The sequence below is a fragment of the Cygnus olor genome, chromosome 1 (assembly GCF_009769625.2).
Source record: "Cygnus olor isolate bCygOlo1 chromosome 1, bCygOlo1.pri.v2, whole genome shotgun sequence".
NCBI lineage: Eukaryota > Metazoa > Chordata > Aves > Anseriformes > Anatidae > Cygnus > Cygnus olor.
Window position 1 is genome coordinate 47465514 of NC_049169.1, and position 19961 is coordinate 47485474.

A 19961-nucleotide genomic window follows, 5' to 3' on the forward strand; every position below is an offset into this window, starting at 1 on the left:
CTTCCCCCTTTCATTCTTCCCGCTGCTGCATGGATTCTCTTCATCATTCCCTTTCCAACAACAGGTTCCCAAGGCTATGAACAGCCCTCTAGGAACTGTCTAAGGAGTTTTTCTTTTATAGAAAAGATCTAGTGCATAAGGGACATGAATTCATTGCCTGTGTTGTCAGTGGGCAATAAGCCCAATCCCCTTGGCATCATAAAACTCAAACTGAAGGACCAGGGTTGGAAGGTTTAGTTGGTGCTTCACTGAGCAGGAATGTAATTTCCACTGGGACTGGGGCCACAAATAGACAGAAGTGTTGCAAATCGGAGTGTCCTGACATCTGCTTTTCAGGCATCATGCCATCTTCTGGTCCATGTTGACCTGAGTTGTCCTTGCTCCCTGCGACAGGGTTGGAGATCACTAGGTGTCTGGGGATGGGACCACAGAGGGCAGGACATTAGAGGGTCAGGACATGAGCAGGTAATTCATCATGCTAGGCTGATCAGTAGACCAGAGCAGCATCTACCTTAAACATGTCCAAGGGTTTTCCTTTGTACTCTGACATCCCTATCATGCACACGGCTGAAAGCTGCCCAAATGACCGGTCGCTCGTACGAACCTGCGTGTGCCTCTGGGTGCTGGAGTGCTGCTCGCCTGGAGCAGAGCCTTGGGCTTAGTGGTCTTCGAGGGGAGTCCAGTTCTCGTGTACCAGAACTGCTCTGCGAATCAAATCAGTTAGCAGTAAGCGGAAGTTATCACTGAACTTGTTTACAAACTGCCCTACCACTCCTGCAGTGCCAGGACTGCTCCCAGGTTTGTCTTTCAGAGATTTTATGGGCATAATTGTGGAAACTTGCCACTGTTCTGCTGTACTTCATTATTTTTAGATGCTAAGCACAAATCTGGACAGAGAGACAGTGATCTCTGCAACACTCCTTCATGTGTAAGGTGTTAGGCACGAGGCTTCATCAGCTTCTGTGGGACAACACTGTTGATCAAGTAAGGATGTGGGTACAGACTTGAAGAGCTAGGACCTAGCTTGGGTGTTTGGAAAATTACGCTGTCACTGCAATAATATTCTTGTTCTGTGAAGGTAAGGTTTCAAGGCTCTCAATAGGATGTTTTCCAAGAAGCCTAGACTCATTTTATAAAGACAAAAAGCACAAAGACTGATTGTCTCACAGTTTTGAGTTCCACAAATCATTTGGCTTCTGGACTCATGCTTCATAGCACAGAGTAAAGAATGTTACAATAATCCAGAAAAGTATAGTCTGTCATGCTTTATCATTTCCTTTAGTATTTATTTGTCTGATATTCTTCAGGGGTAGTTTCTTGCACAAAATATTATATCAACTTGGTATAAAAAGTACCAGCAGAAAGGTAATGAGGGAAGAGGAAGAGAGAGAGATGCATAGGATGGATATGAATTCAAGGTCAGGGGCTGAGAACACAGTTAGAAATCAGGTGTAAGCTACAGGAGTAGGAACAGTTTTGTGAACAGGAGGGAATTAGAGACCAAGAAGCGAAGGCAAAGAGTGAATTTAGGCCACTACATGGAAAAGCAGAGAAAGTTTGAGACTCCAGAACTGATAGTGGAAAAGAAAACATGAGGAGGAAATCAAGAAAAGACACGATAGAAATGAAAGCCCAAACAGACAAAATGTGTTCTCCTTAATGTTGGCTATATTTGCTTCAGCTAATCAGGTCAGGGCAGGGGAATAAAATCCTTGTCAAAGCTTTCATTCACTGAAAGATGCAGTTTGGAGTAGCTGAATGCATTTGTAGACTAAGCACATAGATTTGACTGCGACAAGAAATAATGATTTGGAAATGCTGAAATAAATCTCATAATATCCACAGTAGCTTTTACGACTCATTTGTGATAAAGGCAGAAGACTAAATGGAAGCAGTAACAGTATCGGCACTGACTGCTACTGGTGCCATCCCAGTGGAAATAGCAGCACATCCGGGATGCGGAAGACCTCAGTTCAAGCCCTTTCTCTGCCTGCAGGCATTTGTACCCATATCTCCTACCACACTGCTGTGGGATTTGGTGAGTGTTTTGGGGTGTACCACTTTTGCTTGTTTCTGCTGACACGGTGCCACTTGGCGTGTACATTTACTTTGCATTTGTACAGACATTATTGTAGAGATGGGACGTTCTACCTAGTTCTTCCCAAGGCACCAGGTGATATTACTATTTTCTTATGTGCAATCTCTCTGCTACAGCCGGCAATGAAATTTGCTAAATAAATCTGAAAGAGCAAGGGAAGAACACAGAGAACTATTCAGCTTACAGTAGCTGGTTGGTTAGGATCCTTTTCTAAGAATGAAGTTTAATTCTACTTAAGACTCAAAACAATACCTTGCTGTTACAGGCAAGGGCATCTTTCACACCCTTCAGTTCCTTTGTGAATTCGGCATTTCAGTATACTGCAAATGGCAAACAGCAAAACTCTCAGGGACCCTAGTCAGTGACAACATCTAACGATATGCAGAAAGGTGCTCCAAAAATAATACTAATAACTAAAAGAGCTGGTCAGACTTTCATTTCAAGAATAAGAAGCTGGTACAATTAGTGTTGTCCCTGCTGTTTAATGTGAAATTGTCCAAGAAGAAAACAAACACATTTCTGATCATATGATGAACAGAAGGAAAAGGGGAAAAAAAGAAAAAGAAAAAAGAAAAAAACAGCTACTGACTCAGTCTTAGGTATGTAGTTTTGACTTTCTTGAAAATGATGGCCCCACGGCCAGGAAGTGCCACAGAAGCACCCTGACCCTTAGCGATTTCAGGGACCCACTGTTGGGACTGCATGGAAATCCATGAGGAGCAACTATGTAATGTCTTCCACGGACCTTCAACTGTCTCAGTAGATGAACAAGCTGAATCTTTCCAACATAAACGTAAAAAGCAATCAAACCTTAAAGAACCCCAAGCATAGACCCTACCTAAGGCTAAACAGAAAACCTGGCAGGCAACCAGGTCAAAAACAAAGGCAAAAAAAGACTAATCCCCCCCACAACCACCATTCTTGGCTTCTCCCAGGCTAAGCATACAGCAACTTGAACTCCTTCAAAAATATTGTAAAAACATCCCAGTTACCTGCTGAATTCACATACCCTTACGAGCAAGAGTTGCAGGGCTGTTTATAAAATGGTCTCCTTCTTCAAACAAATTAGCATCTGGCTGGTATCTGTCCCTTTTTGTGTGCTCTTTCATCCCCTTCCAAGCACAGTCACATCAAGTAAGGAGGTGCCCAGAAGCTGGGTCAAACTATTTTTCTCCTCTGAGAGCTTCTAGGAACCAAATCCTAAACCCTCTTGGGTAAAGGCCAGTGGGACCTCTGGCAACAATCTGTCATTTTACTGGTATCTGCTGTAAATTGTCTCCAGATCCCTACGTTCCTGCTGGATGTTGTGAATCAGAGGCAAACACACTAGGGCCTGAAAGTCAGAGTTGCTTTGAGGAGGATAGAGATCCCCCCTGGAGGACTCCCTCAAAGGAGTTCATGCTTTTTGCTGCCTGTGCTGGTATTTCATGTCTTCACTGCTGCCTGCAGCATGGTTTTGTGATACCAAAACTAGCTGTAAGTAGGAGCTTAGTACAGGCTAATTTAGCTTAATTCCTCAATTTTCAACCAGAGCAGAAATCACGAGGCCCTTGGCATCTTTAATATCTGTAAGAATAAGGCAGCTGGGAATAAGATGGTTCCCTGGCTGTCTTCCCAGTCCATACGTGTCCTACATCCATGGACACACTGAAGAACTAGGGTTGTCATATTAAACTACCTAGAAAAAAAAAAAAAAGATATTTAAAAGCTCCCTAGTGATCCAAGCTTGAAAGCAGCCAAATGGTGACTTGACTAAATGCAGACTCATAGGCACAAGCCACTTGAATCCATAGCTCTGCTACATTACGCTGCCACAACAGTACAGACAGCACATTCCACATTTATGAAGCCCTTCTAGTTTAAAGAGCTAAGTGGTCTCCCATTTCCACTTACAAGAAGGTAATTCGTTTGACAATGTGACATGCTGTAGATAATTTGCTAGATGCATGTTAGACACGCAGAAGAAGGAATTCCCCTTTTAAAGTGTATTTTCTGCTACAAATTAGGCCTGCTCTCAGTGATAGTCACACTCGGTAGGTAACCTGTACCATGAAGCCTGACTGTAATTAGTGCACTTAGTCCAGCACGAGCTCTTTCTGGCACTGAGTCCTTATACTGCATCACAATGTGATGACTCTTACTGTACACGTTCTCCTGTACCTCAGCCTCATATGGGTCAAGGAATCTTAAATATGAACTGGCTTGGTCCTCTGCTTAGCAAAAGAGAGGAGATTATTGTCAGAGACCAGAAATAGCCATGATGTCACCCTGCGTGTACATCCAGCAGAAAGCAAAACCATGCCTAAATCAGAGTGGAAGGTCTGACAAGACCCCAAAGTAAAAGCAGCATCTGAGCTGAGATTTTGATAGTGTGGAGAGGGGTGTGGAGATGGACAGATCTCTCTAGTATGCTGGAGCTCAGTATTTTAAACACAGCCCATGCTCCACAGGTCCATGTATCTGCCAGGCGCATCCCCAGAGCATCCCATCATGAAACAGCCACTGCAAAGACGGTGGGCAGGACGTGAAGTCCACGGTGCTTATGGCTACTTAGAAGCCAGATTTTTGTGCCAGCATAGGCACAATCATTGCAATAGATGGCCTGGGAGTGAGAGGGCTGGTATCTTCAGGGCTTGGGGGCTCTGCCCCCCTTTGGAGGCTGCACCATGAGCCTGGGAGCGAGTCTGCTTTATCCACCACTGCCAAAGCTCAGCTGCACCCAGGGCTTGAGCCAGGCACCAGGGCTGAAATAAGAGCCCGAGCCTGAGCCTGCTCACCCCGGCTGCTGGCAGCTTTCTGCCCGGGAGATGCCGAGGCTGGCAGCGCACGGGAAGTGGCCAGCAGGTTAATCCCTGTCATCGTCTGTAGTGCGTGGGACAGAGCAGAGAGATGACGCAGAAAGCATCGGTGCTGTGGGTTTCTATGGCACTTAAATTTCATTGTTGTCTTGCTATCTGCATTTCAATTACCAAGAAAAGTAGGGAACAAGGAGGGGCAGAGGTTACATGGGGGCTAAGAAAACAGCGGTGGCAATAATCCAGCAAGTGCAGGTTCCATTGCAGAAATTACGCTGACTGCCTACCAACAGTTTTCTTTCTTCAGCCAGTCCTTCCCACCTCTTTCTCTCTTGTGCTTTGCTTTTTTTTTTTTTTTTTTCCCCTGAATCCCCTGTAAAAGGAACATGTGCAGATTAGCTGGTTCCCCTTCATTCCTGCTTGTTCAAAATGTATGGTAAGAGGAGAGCGAGAGAGAGGGGAGAAAAAAACTCAAAATGCCTGGAGCCATAGCTTGTGGATAAAAAACAGCTGCACGTGAGAAATAATTGATGTGGTTTTCAAACGGCTGCAGTTTGGAGAATAAAATGCCAACTCAACCCTTGCTTCCAGAAGGATGACAGAGCCTAAAAGGCACCTTCCTAAAGCCCTGTCGGAGGCATTTTGGTGCTGTCAGTCAGAGAGATGTAGCAGCTACTGGACCTTCAGGACACCAGAACAAGCCCTGGCCCTCTCTTCGCTCCCATGAACCTGAAGAGAGCACAGCGAGGGGGATGCCTGATTTTGCGACCAGGTGAGGAACCCTTGCTGGAGCATGGGATCCCTTTGACTTGCATAGGGGGACCCTTCTCCTCACTAAGGATTGATGCTATAATCAGAGGGAAAAGGGTTCAAATCTTCAGCAGACCACACAGTAAGTGGATTTGTGTGTGCTCAATAAAGGGAGTTACTGTTACAAGCAACATGCAGAAGTCTACCCAAGTGGCTGTGGTTGTCTCAGCTTTGCTTCCACATAGACCGGGCTGCAGTGAGTGCCTCCAGGACTTCTTCTTCCTCCCTTTTCCAGGTTCCCTTCTGATCCTTTGAATTCTTCCCTGTGGGGGGCAGAAATGGGGTGCTTTCCATCCTTATTACAGGCTTCTGAAGAATGGTGCTACCACTGCCATGATGCTTCTGTGACTTGACTTCCAATTACACTAAATCCCGTGCAAGTGCTCTCATTCCTGCATGCACGCTGGTCCAGCATGCAAAACACTTGGCTCAGAGAAGTTGATCCCTGGGCACAGTGAAACAGCACTTTGGTTCCCTCACCTTCTTCATTCTCCTGTAGAGTGCTGCCCTATAGCAGAACTCAGCTTTAACAGTAACTTAAGCAAGAGAATATGAAGCTTTAATCAGTAATTGTAACTCCAGATTATCCTTTGCTTTATTTTCATGCAGAAAACTTAGGAATCAAGCTGCTTCAAAATATGATGGGTCAGTGAAATGTTTTCATTACTCATTTGGATTAAAAAAAAAAAAGGAAATGTGCAAGACTTATTAGCAGGTTTTAACAGAATGGATTAATGACATGGTACAAAAACAGATGAGAGGAAGGTGGCTTCAGCCCCCATCCAAAATCCCCTAATCAGATGTCAACTTCCATTGACTTCAGTGGACTTTGAATAAGACCACATTTTTTCTTTAAACAAATCAATTTTGATTCCTTTCAACAAAGCTCTTTTGACATGTTTAAATCATGTATGTGGTACAGGAACACCTCTTCTGGAAGGGAGGAGCGGATCATGTCCTGAAAACAAGAGCCACCAGATCTGGATGAGCCACATTTTCTCTGAAGCCAAAAGGACCCTTTGTGCTGATCCAGTGGCCACTCATCGAGACAGACCATCACCATCTCACACGTGGTAGAGCAAAGGGCCAGAAACATACCACCTCCACCACCCTGACACCTAACGTTGGACACCAGGAACACTGGTAAAAGGCAAAACAGATCAGCAAAAAGGATACAGAGCAAGCTGTAGCTGCCATGGGGAAGGACCCTGTACAGGTCTGTGGTGGCTGTCTGTGCACAGCACAGCACAACACACTTCACACCGGTGATCCAGAGCTCTTTGGCCCCAGCTCTCGGACCCGGTCCCTCATCTTCCTCACCACGGGGTGATGCTCCGCGGGGTAACCCCTCTGCTCCTGGCACGCAGTGAAGGGGCCATGCCCGGCCCTCGGGGGAGCTGTGCGTGCACGGGCGGACACAAGTTGGCACATGTGACACCACTTAAAATAGCCAGACATACCCGAAGGGCTGCATCTGCCCCGAGGGCCTCCTGTTAAACTGTAACAGGAGTCCTGCATACTTACACAGGTGCCAGTATACAAAATGGTGATCTTTGAACAAGCCTCTAGTTAAAAGTAAATCTGATCTTTTGAATTTTTGACGTTTTTATGACAAAAGCATAGGCCAGCCTGGTCTGGCCAGGCAGGGGGTGAGGTATTCCATCCATGTTTTGCTTCTAAAATTAGCTTTGCATGTTGAATTTAAAATGCCAGTCCCAGATCATCCCTACCCTGGGCAGGAGACTTGGGGGAAGAAATCTGTGGAGGCTCCTCTCACGCCACCTGATTCAGGGCCCAGGATTTTGCCCTGATGGAAAAGGCTGAAGGGCTTCCTTTAGAGGTGGGACCCCGAAGGACCTCTGAGGGAACGCCTGCAAGCTCTGAGCCATCACCCCTTCTTCCTGGGACATGTACGTTCAGGGAAAATCATCGCTCTTTAAACAGTTGGTTAGTGCAGTCAGGAGACACAAACACCAAAGAGAGCTGATCTTCATATTTCTGTTTGTTTGGTTGTGTTTTTTTTTCATCTGCCTGCCTACCTGCAACCACCTTGCAGATGAATGACAGCTGGAAAAATCACGTTTTTACTGAACCAGCAGAACAGGATGAAAAATCCATAAGCCTCCAATCCTGAAGGAGTTTTGGAGGGAGGCAAACACTCTGGTCCTCATGATTTTGTGATTTCCTCTTCTAGCACCTCAAGAGACAATGCTGATGGACAGAGAAAACAAAACCATGCTGAAACATCCGTGTGGGCTTCCTACCCTCTGCTGAGCCTCCACCAGCTCTGTGAAGCCTCAGCTGCCCACACCTGCCCTGGGGAGGTGCCCGCAGCTCGAGGCCTCGCACAGCTCCATGGCGGGCATTTACTGAGCCACCACCAGGGCTGTGTTTGTCCAGCTGCCGTGGGACCTGCCCTGCTCCTGCAGCTAAAGGGCCAGGAGGATCAGTGCTGCCAAGGGGAAGCACAAACTCAGCCAGAAGCACAAGCAGGCCTTACCAGGCTGCAGAGCTGCTGGGCAGGAAAGAAGGTGCAACCCTGTTGTTTGGCTTTTTTGAGCACCAAGGCCTGTGAGCCAGTGACACCTGGAAGGAGCAAGGTGAGGGCAGCTGACCTTGCATGCTAAGGCCGATTTTTGGATGTCCTGCCTGCGGTCATCTGGAATTTTTCCTTTATTCGCTTCCACTGTCCAAGCAACTGGTCCAATCCAGCAACACAAAATCCCCCTCCTCTGCCTCTGCTGTAAGCGTGTTCTGACCACACGCTCTTCCTCCTGTCCCAGCGATTCCTTGCCCAGCACATAGCCTCTCTCCCCCCATTTTCCCATCACTGGCTGCTGCTCTTCCCACTCATTTCTAAATCAAGACTGGGTACAATCGCACTCTCCCTCTCCATCCACTGACACCACTGCCTGTCTCCTCTCTCAGGACTCTGTCGGGCACTTGTCCAGTGCAATCTCTTGTCCTCCTGCCCAGGGCCTTCTCCAGAGCTTTCCCTGCCCCTTCCAGCCTTTTCTTCTCCTCCCCAGCATCTCCCACTCCTCCTGCCCGGACAACTGCTCCCCCGTGCTCGCAGACCCCAGCTGCTGCTGGTGCCGAACGTGTTGGCTCAGCAGCAGCGATCGCTCGGGGACAAGGCCCCGCCAGCGGCCGCGGGGTCCCGGCATGTGCCGGGGGCTGGAAGGCGCCGTCTAGACGCGCACAGGGCTTGTGCTCGCCCGCGGAGCAGAGCAAATGACCGCAGCAATGCCAGCGAAACGCCTCTGCGGTACGCAAGCTCGCGCTGAAAAATCAGAAAGTTGACCGAGATCGGCCAACCTGCACCTTTGAGGGTACAGACGCAGAGATAGCGCAGCCCCGCGGGTCAGACGGCCGGCTGCTATCAGCAGCTTACAGCCTCAGCACCTCCCGGGGAGCGTTTCGGCGGCGGTGCGGCCCCGAGCAGCCGAGTTCGCGCTCAGGACCTCTCCGCCCTCCCTCCCCTGAAGACCCCGAACCGCTCCGCGGGGGCGGGCAGGGCCGGGGCGCTGCCGAGCCCCCCCTACCCCCCTCCCCCGCGGCTGGGCCGGGATGGGATCGGACGGGATCGGCCGGGCGCGGGGCGGAGCGGCGCGGGGCGGAGCGGGGCGGCGGCGGCGGGGCGCGGGGCGGCGGCGGGCGGCGGAGCGCGGCGGGCGGCGGCGGGGCCGCGCGGGGCCCCCGCTGATGCCGCGCAGGGCCCGGAGCGCCGCGGGGCGGCGGGGCGGGCGGCGCCGCGGCCGGGGGCTCGGAGATGGGGCTCGGGACGCGGCGGCTGCTGCTGCTGGTGGTGCTGGTGGTGCTGGTGGTGCTGGTGGTGCTGGCGCCGGTCCTGCCGGCGGTGCTGGTGCCGGGCGGCGCTGCTGCTGCAGGTGGGTCGCGACCCCCCGGGAAAGCCCCGTCGGAAAGGAGGGGAATGGGGAAGAGGGGAGAGGGACCCCGGGGGAGAGGGGTCCCCGCCTGGCAGGATCCCCCGCCGCTCGGACGGGGAGATTGGGTGCAGGTTTGTGCTGCGATCCCTGGGGTGTCGGCAAGCCGAGCACCAGTACTCTTCCTCACAAGGAGAAACCCAGCTGGGAAGCGGGCGCTTGGTCGGGCTCGGGGCGCAAGTGGAACATCGCAAGGCAAGTGTTGCTAAAATGCTTAAGCGGGAAGCATATGATTTTCCGTGGATGTTTTACAGGTGAGTCATGGTATTCGCTGCGTGCTCTTGCTCCTTACGGAAGATCCCAGTCCAGCAGCACGCACAGGACAGAGAACGGGGTATTTAGTTGGGCAGATGCTTTTAGTGCAAGTAAGGAAAAGCACCGCGCCGGGGCTGTGGCAGAGCAGTCATGAGCTCGTGGCTCACGACGTGGAAACCTTCATGCTCTCATCTGTCTTTCTGCCAATTCCTCTTGCATGCAGCACTAAACTGGAAAGCTGTCACTTTCCATAGCATGCGGTGCTCTGCGTCCGTCACGCGACTCTAATTCAAGTGAAAACAAACACCCTTTAGAGGGGGTTTCCTTTCCCCCCTTCCTGCCCCGGTGATGAGCAGCAGGGTCTGCGTGCCAGCAGCCTTCCCCAAATCCTGCTGAAGCCGAGGTCCCTGGCCCCAAATCTGGCCGCAGGTGAGGAAGGGACCCTTCCTCTGTGCCTGGCCCGAAGGCGGCTCCAGTCAGTGACCGGGGCCGGAGGGTACCAGGAGCTGAACGCTGCTGGGGGCAGCCGAGTACCTTCAGCTCCCAGCGTCTTGCATGGGAATTCGGTAGCCATCCCTCCTGGCACAGCCTTGCCCCTGCCCTGGGGACAGCCACCACAGGGACAGCCACCCACAGGGACAGCCACCCTGAGCCCTGGCACCACCAGGGGCCCCAGGGACCCTCCCACTAGCCAGGTCCTCCCCACTGCCTCCTCGGGACAGTAATTGGTGCTTGTCGAACTCAAGCAGTAACCTGGACTTGGCTCAGGGTGCTGGCTGAGCCCTGCTGTGTTTGCCTCTTCCCGAGCCCACCTTACGATCCCACGGCTCGGGGAACCGCAGCAAAAGCTCACCTATTTGTTTAGCGGCTAGCTGTGCTGCGTTACGTGTAGCCAAGGAATCTAGGAAAGCAGCCAAACACATAAATTAGGCCAACTTGCGGCAAGCCTGATAACATGATAATAGCACACACTTGCCTAACCCTCCGGAGAGCTGTGTAGGTTAGTTAGTGTTTACACGAGGCTTTGAAAAGTGTCTTCGGGAGATGTAAGGGACATTACGTGAATTTTACAGTTACGCTTGTGTACTTTTCTGGAGTAGGTGTGTGCTGCACAGTTAATACAGATCATCTCAGATACACTTCTACATGTAGTGCTTCTGTCTCTGTAGGAAGCTAACTTCACTGAGCCTTTTCTGCTCACTAAAAACTTCCCGAGACTTTTTACCTGGTGAAGTCCAGAGACTGTAATCAGGATTGCTTTGTGATGGGTGCATAACAAGCAGCGGTCCACATCTGTTCTGAATAATCGGCACAGAAAACCTGTATAGATCGATGGTGGTAAAAATGTGTTGTTTCCAGGGTGTTTCTTCTTAAGGAGCAGAAGGAGCGGGGAAATCTGTCAGGCTCTGAAGGCTTAGTCTTTGCTAGTGCATAATATAGCTTAATTGCAACTATGACACTGTAGACAAAGGCTGAATAAAGCCCAAATAAAGGATTTATTGGATGCTAAACTGAAACGACCTTTGGACATAACAAAAATGCCAAGAAGAAGCCATAGTAATTGGTGCACAAAGCTGATTATGTATGATTGGCCCAGTGATAAAGAAGACATTATGCACTTCGGATGTTTTGGCCTGCCTGCATCCAAGTCATCAGAGCTTCTTCTTCTTCTTCTTCTTTTTTTTTTGAATATATTAAACAGTTGTGGTTCATAAAATAAAGCCTTGGCCTCCTGCTACATTTATTAATGAAGAGGTGGAGAGCCCCTCATCAAGCGTTCCCGAACCAGGAGGGTTGCTGTGCAGAGGGTTTCACTCCGAACCCCACAGTGATTTTGTTTTCCTTTGACTCTCTGACTGTGATCTTTAAACCGACAAGGCTTCCAGAGAAACCTGAACACAGCCCACAGAGACTCAGCTGCGAGGCAGCTTGCCAGCATCATTTCAACCAAAGATTTATTCCTCCCCCCCCCCCCCCCCCCCCCCGAGTCCTGCTTTACACACATTGGTGACAGGCTTCCCAAACTTCAGCAGCGTGTCGATTCAACCTGTGCAGCAGACTGGGGCTGTAGGGAGATCTGGGGTAGGAAAGGAGGGGAGGGAAATGGGGGTGAGGATTTGGGGTCACCGTTTAAAGGAGATGCTCGCAGCAGCTCCCGTGCCCCGACACCTGATGTGCCATGGTGAGATGGGGCACAACACGTGCAGCAGAAGCATGCCACCTTTCTTCTGCCTTGCTCCCCATCCCCAGCACCGCCTGGGTCCCCTCCAGGGCCTTGGTGACGGGTGGCTGCTGTCCCTGAGGGCCTCCTCCCTGTCCCTGCCCAGCTGCCTGAGACAGGAGGGTGAGGTGCAGGCGTCCTCCTCCCGCCCTCTCTCTCTCCCTTCTCATCCCTTTACAATTCTTGCTAGGGATTTTCCCAAGCACAGGGAAGCCCTGAGGGTGGGGTTGCATATTTTTTTTTTTGCTTTGTTTTGCTGTTTTAGATGTGCTAAGCTGCAAGGAGAGTGCTATGTGGCGGTGCATCTCCTGTGGGGTTGATGGGCACCAGGGACGTAGCTGTGCCCGGGTGGCGGGTGGTTGAGTGCGGCACAGCCTCGGGGTGGGTGGCAGGGCCCCAAAAGACATCCCACGGTCACTTCGTTTTCCTTCCAGGCCTGGGCAATGCAGCCGGGGCGGGCAGCCCGTGCGAGAAGGCCTGCAACCCCCGGATGGGCAACCTGGCCCACGGGCGGGCGCTGCGGACGGAGACGGCCTGCGGGCGCCATGCCACCGAGTCCTTCTGCGCCTACACCGAGGACGCCGCGCGTCGCTGCAAGCCCCCCGCCTGCGGTCGCTGCAGCGGGGCCCACGCGGGGCTGGCGCACCCCCCCGCCGCCATGGCCGACTCCTCCTTCCGCCGGCCCCGCACGTGGTGGCAGGCGACCGCGGACGCCCCGCAGGAGACCATCCGGCTGGACCTGGAGGCCGCCTTCTACTTCACGCACTTAATCCTGGTCTTCAAGTCGCCCCGGCCGGAGGCCATGGTGCTGGAGCGCTCGCAGGACTTCGGCGAGACCTGGAAGCCCTACAAGTACTTTGCTGCCAACTGCTCCGCGGCCTTCGGGCTGGAGGACGACGTGGCGCGGAAGGGAGCCCTGTGCACCTCCAGATACTCCAGCCCCTTCCCCTGCACCGGAGGAGAGGTGAGTCTGCAGGGACAGCCCTCTGCTCTGCTTGGGGCTTGTGTTGCTCATTTTGCTGCACCAGGCTCCCCCGTAACCCCATTTATTTCACAATGTGTGTTCCAGGTAATGTAAGCACACTCCTGCCCCTCACTTCTCCGGGCTCCTAGTCCCGCTGTTTTTCCCAAAAAGCTTCTCATCCCTCACCTGGTGAATGAACATGGACACGGTGGGGGCTTGGGAACTGAAAAGGTCCAAAGACGTGTTCACTAGCTTCACACTTACTCCCGTGTGGAAATAATATGAAAAAAAAAATTGCTAAGAGAAAAAATACACATGAAAAACGAGATATTATCAGTAGCAGAGACAGCAGGTAATAAATGGCACACCTGGAGGTGCTACAAGCAGAACCCTTCCCCATCCTGCTGGGAATTACTTGTAATGTCACGCCGGGCTGGACACCCAGCCTGGCCGCTGCTCCGTGGGGTCCCCACCTGGGCAGGGTCCCCCAGGACCAGCGCTGGCCGCCAGGGCTGCTCCCTCTAGTGGCCTCATCCCACGGACTGGGCTGAACGGTGAAGGAAAACCTCGCTCTGATGCCATGCAGAGAGAGGAGCAAGCCTGATTCGTGAATTAGGGTGTCGGTTTTCCACTGATTGTTGCTGATAAATGCTGTTATTGCGTTTTCCACTGATAACGTGTTTTGAGGTGAATGTCCTGTCCTTGGAGACCAGCATCCACATCTGAGAAGAATCCCCCATTCACAGCTTCCCACCCTACCCCCATCTATTAGGGTCACCTTCGCCGTGCTCGGAGCATCTCTCTGCAGAAACACAAGGAGCTGCTCACCAAATTGCATCTCTCAGCTGCATCTCAGGACGCGGCCGACATCCTGCTCTAGGAGAAGCTGAGTCGTGCCCTTGTCAGCTCAGAAGCAAGGATCTCCAGACGTGCCAGACTGGCCCACTGTTGTTCCATTCGACTAGCAAAGGGTTTAACTCACGTGGTGTGCAGGAGAATCATAGAATCATAGAATATCCTGAGTTTGAAGGGACCCACAAGAGAAAGTGATATCTTCTCTTCTTCTCCCTCCATCCTCTCCTGCCCCAAAAAGCAGGCTAAATAGAAGAATGTATCAGCACCCAGAATGAGGGCTGTGTCTGGCAACAACCTGTGCAAATCCTGGCCTTGCGAATCCCTCTGCAGGTTGGTGCAACGTGAGGGCTCTTGTATGTCAAAACCATTGCCTACTTCAGGAAGGACAGAAATCTGGTATTGTTTGGTGCGTCTGCGGTAGCCTGCTGCAAAACAGGCTATGTACCGAGCTTGCTCCTGCAGGATCCCTTCTTCTGGCATTGCCTTAGTTTGTGCTATCGCAGAGAAGCTGTAAAAGTCAAGATCATTTAATTATTCCAGGGTTTAAACAAAAGTTGAGTCCAAAAGGCTGGAGCTTATAAGATTTTATTTACATGGCACACTTCAGTTCCCTGCACTTAAAAACCACTTCTATTTACCTGCAGAGTAATAACAGCAACTTTCTGGTGACCAGATGGCAAGCGTGCATGCTTAGCAAATATCGCATTTAATTTATTACAGTGTGCTACATTCCAGCAATTACTCCTAACTGCCAATAGCAACATGTATCTCACCTAAAGAAACATCGGAGTTTTGTGTTCTGTTCAGAGTTATGCAGTGCTTTACTCCCACTTCTGGCAGTACCTAATTCCAGACATATGGAAACAGTAATTTCACTTGAAACAGTGGTTTTAAATACGCATTCATCTGAAATGTCCAAGGGTATTATTTAATTGCAACTCAGTTCCCACAGTTTTCTTTAAAGCACAGACATAAATTCCATAAGTGCTACTGGATTTCTTTTTAAACTTTCGCTTTTTAGTGCGATGTAACAACTACAACCCATGATCCAGACTGTGTATCACACCATCTATATACCACTTTCTCCCACTTCAAACATATCAACACCACATGTGCATTTCCAGGCACGGAGTCAGGGCCTGCAGGATCTGGCAGTGTTTTGTGGGACGGAGGGGTTTCTGCCTGCTGCTGGCAGCTCAGTCGCTGCTGCCCATCCCTTGGGATGAGCAATTTGCAAAGCTCAGGGGCGGCCTCAGGAGGTGGCTGCTCACCCCAAAAGAGCATCAGAGCTCAGCAGACCTGGGCTGGTGGTCCCTGCTTTTCACTGTCTGCAAGGTGCAGGCAGCCCAGGGAGGTGGTGGCATCACCGTCCCTGGGGGAGTCCAAGGAAAGGTTGGACCTGGTACTTAGGGACATGGTTTGGTGGGTGACATTGGTGGTAGGGTGATGGTTGGACCAGATGATCTTGAAGGTCTCTTCCAACCTTTATGATTCTATGATCCACATTTCTGGTGCCTGCAAGACCCATTTCAGGGCAGCAGAGGCAGAATCTCGTTGTACTCAGGGGGTTGTGGCCTCTTTTTAGCAAGTCCTATGTGTTAATTTGGAGCAAAGGTATATCTGCTTCATTTTTTACTGTGTGCTTCTTTAAGAAAAGAAAAATCAGACCTTTTGCATTTCCTCTGCCCTCCAAGGACCTGGCAGTTCCTTTCAGGAACCCGAAGCCCTGGTTTTGCATCTTAAAGGTTTTGTCATTGGAAGTAAGCACGTGCTTACAGGTAAGCGTGTACTCAGAGCTCCTGTGGTTCCACACATACGGCCAGGCTGTCCCCTTCCCACATGGGCAGGAAGGAGGAGAAAACCCCATTATAGCCAGCCCGGGTTTCCAGCAAGCCTCAGGCACCTGCCAGGCAGAGGGGTCAGGCTTGCACCACTGTGAAAGGGAAAACAAACTCCTTCCCTGTCAGGGAATAATTTTGGATCAGCTGCATGCAGAGAGGTCGCTGAAGACTCTCGCCATGCTCAATTTAGTGAATTGTTTCACAGCAGTGGCTCATTTAACCTAGGCAGGAACCTCTAAATGCCGACCTTACATTATCAGTGTTTTAAGAGAAAGGCTAAGGCCAAGTTTTAGCCTGGATCTTATAAATGTGCCACAAACCCAGGGTATTTTTGTGGTTTTCCAGGGTGTAACCCTTCAGCCACATTACTGCAGAAGAAATCAGAACTGATTCACCAGCCAAATATAATCTGATCTAAGTAAACAACATGCAGAAATAAACTCTTTCAGCGTTGTGCTCAGACAGGAATGCCATTTTTATTAGCACGTGTAAAAGGCCATCTTCCCTCCCATGTTTTGGATCATATTAATATTTCTTCCTTTACAAGCTAATCTTAAAACTCTCCTGGACTAGGGATCAGTGTTAAAGGCTCATCTAGAAGGGGCCCTTAGCAGATGTTGGTTCTTTAACTGTGAGTGAGGGTGACTGTCCACTCTGCAATGCAATTATCTCATTCACTTTAAATTCCCATCTGTGGTCAATTCAGATTAGCTCGCCTGAGTGTCCCCATTTAGACAAGCTCCGGGATAAAAGGACCTACTGAAGCAGAGTCTCCTTGACAAGATTTTAGTAAATTAGTAACTTATTTGAGTGTTCATCTATTCAGAATACGGCTAATAAATCACTTTGAGACTTCAGCCATTGTTGCTATTTGCTATTAATAGGAGAGGCGTATTTGCAGCTCGACTGTTTTCCAGCAACAAACTCTACCACTCTGCTGACATTTGAAACATCTCATACCGCTCTTTTACTGCGGGGTGTGCGTGTGTGTGTCTTACTGAGCATTTTATTGATCTCATGTGCTTTCTGTAGCAGAGAAACCTTCCAGTGCCTTGCCTTGCACTGTTACTGCATGCAGCCCGCCTCTGTTCCCCAACGATTTGCACACCAGCCCTACTGGTTCTACCTGAAATTAACTCTGTAGAGCAAAACTTAAGTATTGTCTTGCTCCTCACAAGTTTGACCCTGACAGACAGCGAGCAATTTTAACACTTGGTGACACAAACAGGAGTTAAAGGTACTCAGTGGATTTTGTTTTGGTACCCTAATTTTGGGTGGTAGGAACAATTTGCTGTAGCCTAGGAGCTTTTGGCCACTTTTTGCCTTTTAGGCCTAAATAAGCTTGGTTTTAAACTTACCATTGGCATCATTAACTGAAGGTAAATCTACATTGCTCTGGTCCTGGCTGGTCCTGTTCAGTAGTGCGCGGGACAGGTGAGGGCACAGTTGCAGAAGTACATTTTCATACCTTGTCCCATCTCTACAATTTGTAGAAGTACATTTTGAAGGAAGAAGAAAAAAAAAAAAACACTCTTTAACAGCATCTTCCTGATCACTTTGTCCTTGGGAAAATGCTCCTTACTGGGCTCTCTACAAAGGTGCTGCATGTGAAGGAGAGCCTGTTTACCCAGGGAGTGATGGGGGTGATGGCCAGATGCAGCACAGCTCTTTGCATTGTGTCCATGAATTTTGTGAAATACGGGGGGCCTTATTTCATAAGCACAAAAATGAGGATTTCTAGGGAAAATATAATGACACAAAGTAAATTAAGTCAGGGCAGAGTCAATGATATGATGTAGGAACCTAAAAATCCCAGGTTTTGGTGGCTGATAGTTCAGTGCGGGGCGGATTCAGGTAAAAATGGGAAACCTGAGCTTAGGTTTCACTTGTGCCCAAGAGAATGCAGGACAAGGACAGCTCCAAGCACGTGCAGAGATGAACCTTTGATAACCAGGGAATTTTACCACGAAAGACACCTGCCCTCCAGAGTTTGGGCACCACCAGGGGTGAGCAACAGAACAGTTTTCTGGGCACCGACACCTGCTTGTAAAGTTTTCCACACGTGGAGGACCAGGGATGATCCTGCCGGGTCTCTGGGCCAGGCTGGGACTACTGCGGACTGCAGCTCTCCTGGAGCAGTGATGTGTCCCTTTTCTGGGCCTCCTGGAGAGCTCAGCGCTGCTGGTGGACCAGGGACCAAGGCAAGAAGCTTGTCCCACCTGCCCAGCGATCCTCTGCTCGATTCCCCCTTTGCAGCCAGCCCGCAGGAAGGCCTCATCGTCTCCTTTTCTCCCTGGCTGTCCCAGGGTTTTTGGCACTTGGAGTTTGGCCCTCGGCTTGGCCAGCTATTGAAATGCAGCCACCTCTGGGATGGAGCATAGCCAGTGTTTAATAGTGCGTGCCGGCAGTCCCCTGTTTAAAACAGCAAGTTTCTAACTACTGCAGATCAGGGCTTCAAGATCGGCCTCCAATTATGGCTAAAACAAATTATTCCTAGGAGCGAGCTTGACCAGTCTGTGAAAGGGGATATATTGTATATTGTCGGCTGCCAGCAAGAGGAGGAGTGGGCTCCAGGGCTCCAGGAGACCCTTTCCAAACTTAGGTTCTCATGTAGGAAGTAAAGAGCACCATACCCGCATGAAACAAGAGGAATTTGGGTAGGGAGAATTTAATTCTCTAAATTGGCATCTGGCCTTGTTAGCAGGGTTATTGCTTCCCTTGAGAAAAGGGCCGCAGGATTTTAGCGGTGAAGCCGGAGCCTCTCTTCCAGCACTGCACCCCACTGCTTCACTTCACTGCTCCTTGCTGGCATGAAGGGAAGACTGGATCACTTGTTCAGCTCCCAGCTAGCTGGCTGTAAAGTGGGGCTGCCATATTTCTCTTTGGAGAAATCGCATGGATACAAATGGCCACGTGAGAAGCAGGTAACCTAAAGCAGTGAATCGCCGCATCTCACAAGTCTTGGATCAAAAGCTGATGGGGACTTAATCTGAGATGAATCGACATGCACTACAGGTACTGGCATGAGGTCTCCAGTCTACAGGCATTCAACATCCCACACAAATGTCAAAGACCTCAAATTCTGCCTGGACAACATTTCCAGGAAGAAAAGAAGTTAATGTCCAAAGGAAACTTACCAGAGACACAAGCCATGGCTCTCCTCTCTATAGCCAGTCTCTGTGCTGCATCCCCCATGTCCCATTGCCATTGTCAAAATCTACAGCTGTAGGCTGAAAGGGGGATGCTGTTTCCCACGGCCTTTTTGGCTGTGCATATTTGCATACAATTCAGACAGATGTTCCTCATCCCCAAATTAACTGTTGCTCCTGGGCACTGAATGGCTTCCACTGCAATAATAAGCAGCCAGCTCTGCAGACACTAAGCCTTTTCTTTGTAGACAAAAGGAGTTGAAAAATATTCATGAAATTGACTTACGCTTAGGCTGGAAGCAATCGCCTGGATCCCTAGCACTGTTGCAGGCATTCATGCCGTCAGGCTAACCTGCTGCCTTGCAGGCTTTTGCAGCAACACAACGTGCTCAGAAGCTGCGAGGGGCTGTCCTGCGGCCCTGGGGAGCCAGCCAGCTGGACGAGCACGTCCAGTTCTTTCTCTGCCTCTTTGGATGTAGCTCCAGGTTTTCTTGGTCTTCCATACCCAAAGCAGGTACTGCTGGCAGGCCAAGGCAGAGCACATAAATCTTTGTAGGGATAGGAGGTGATCTTCTGGATGGAAGAAAATTGCAGTACCGTCTTTCTTGCTCATCAGTCAAAGGACTTCATATGGCCAGCTGAAAGGTGCTGGTTTGCTTTCCCAGGCAGGATAGCACAGCCTTGAAAACAGGATTCCGAAGATGAGAAAAAAGCAGTAATTCTTTTCCTTGACTGCGCATTGCCAATGATATCGTGCATCTGAAGCGTTTTGTGACCCAAGAAATGGAGCATTGCTACCTGGCTGATGAGTGGGAGTGGTGATGTGGCAAAATAAAGCAGTTGTGGAATAACTTACCAGTTCATGGAGAAGCACTGTTAGCTGTGTTGAAGAAATCAAAATGTTTTGAGCTGCTTGCACTGGAGAGAGATTTTGGTGACGAAAAACGTTACTTTTGTGATCATCACCTGAAAGAAGACAAGCATGACCTCACAGGGTTTCCTTTTCATCTGATAAAATTGTGCAGC

General features: G+C 50.0%; 1 protein-coding gene across 2 annotated transcripts in view; it reads left to right on the forward strand.

Moving 5' to 3' along the window:
• Positions 1-9449: 9449 nt before the first annotated feature.
• The window catches only part of NTN4 (netrin 4), a 38640-nt gene continuing 28128 nt past the window's right edge, over positions 9450-19961 (forward strand). For both annotated transcript variants that reach the window (XM_040556890.1, XM_040556899.1), the window contains exons 1-2: positions 9450-9593; positions 12561-13090. In XM_040556890.1, coding sequence (XP_040412824.1) covers positions 9476-9593; positions 12561-13090 — 648 coding nt within the window. In that variant the 5' untranslated portion in view covers positions 9450-9475. The remainder of the gene's footprint in view (positions 9594-12560; positions 13091-19961) is intronic.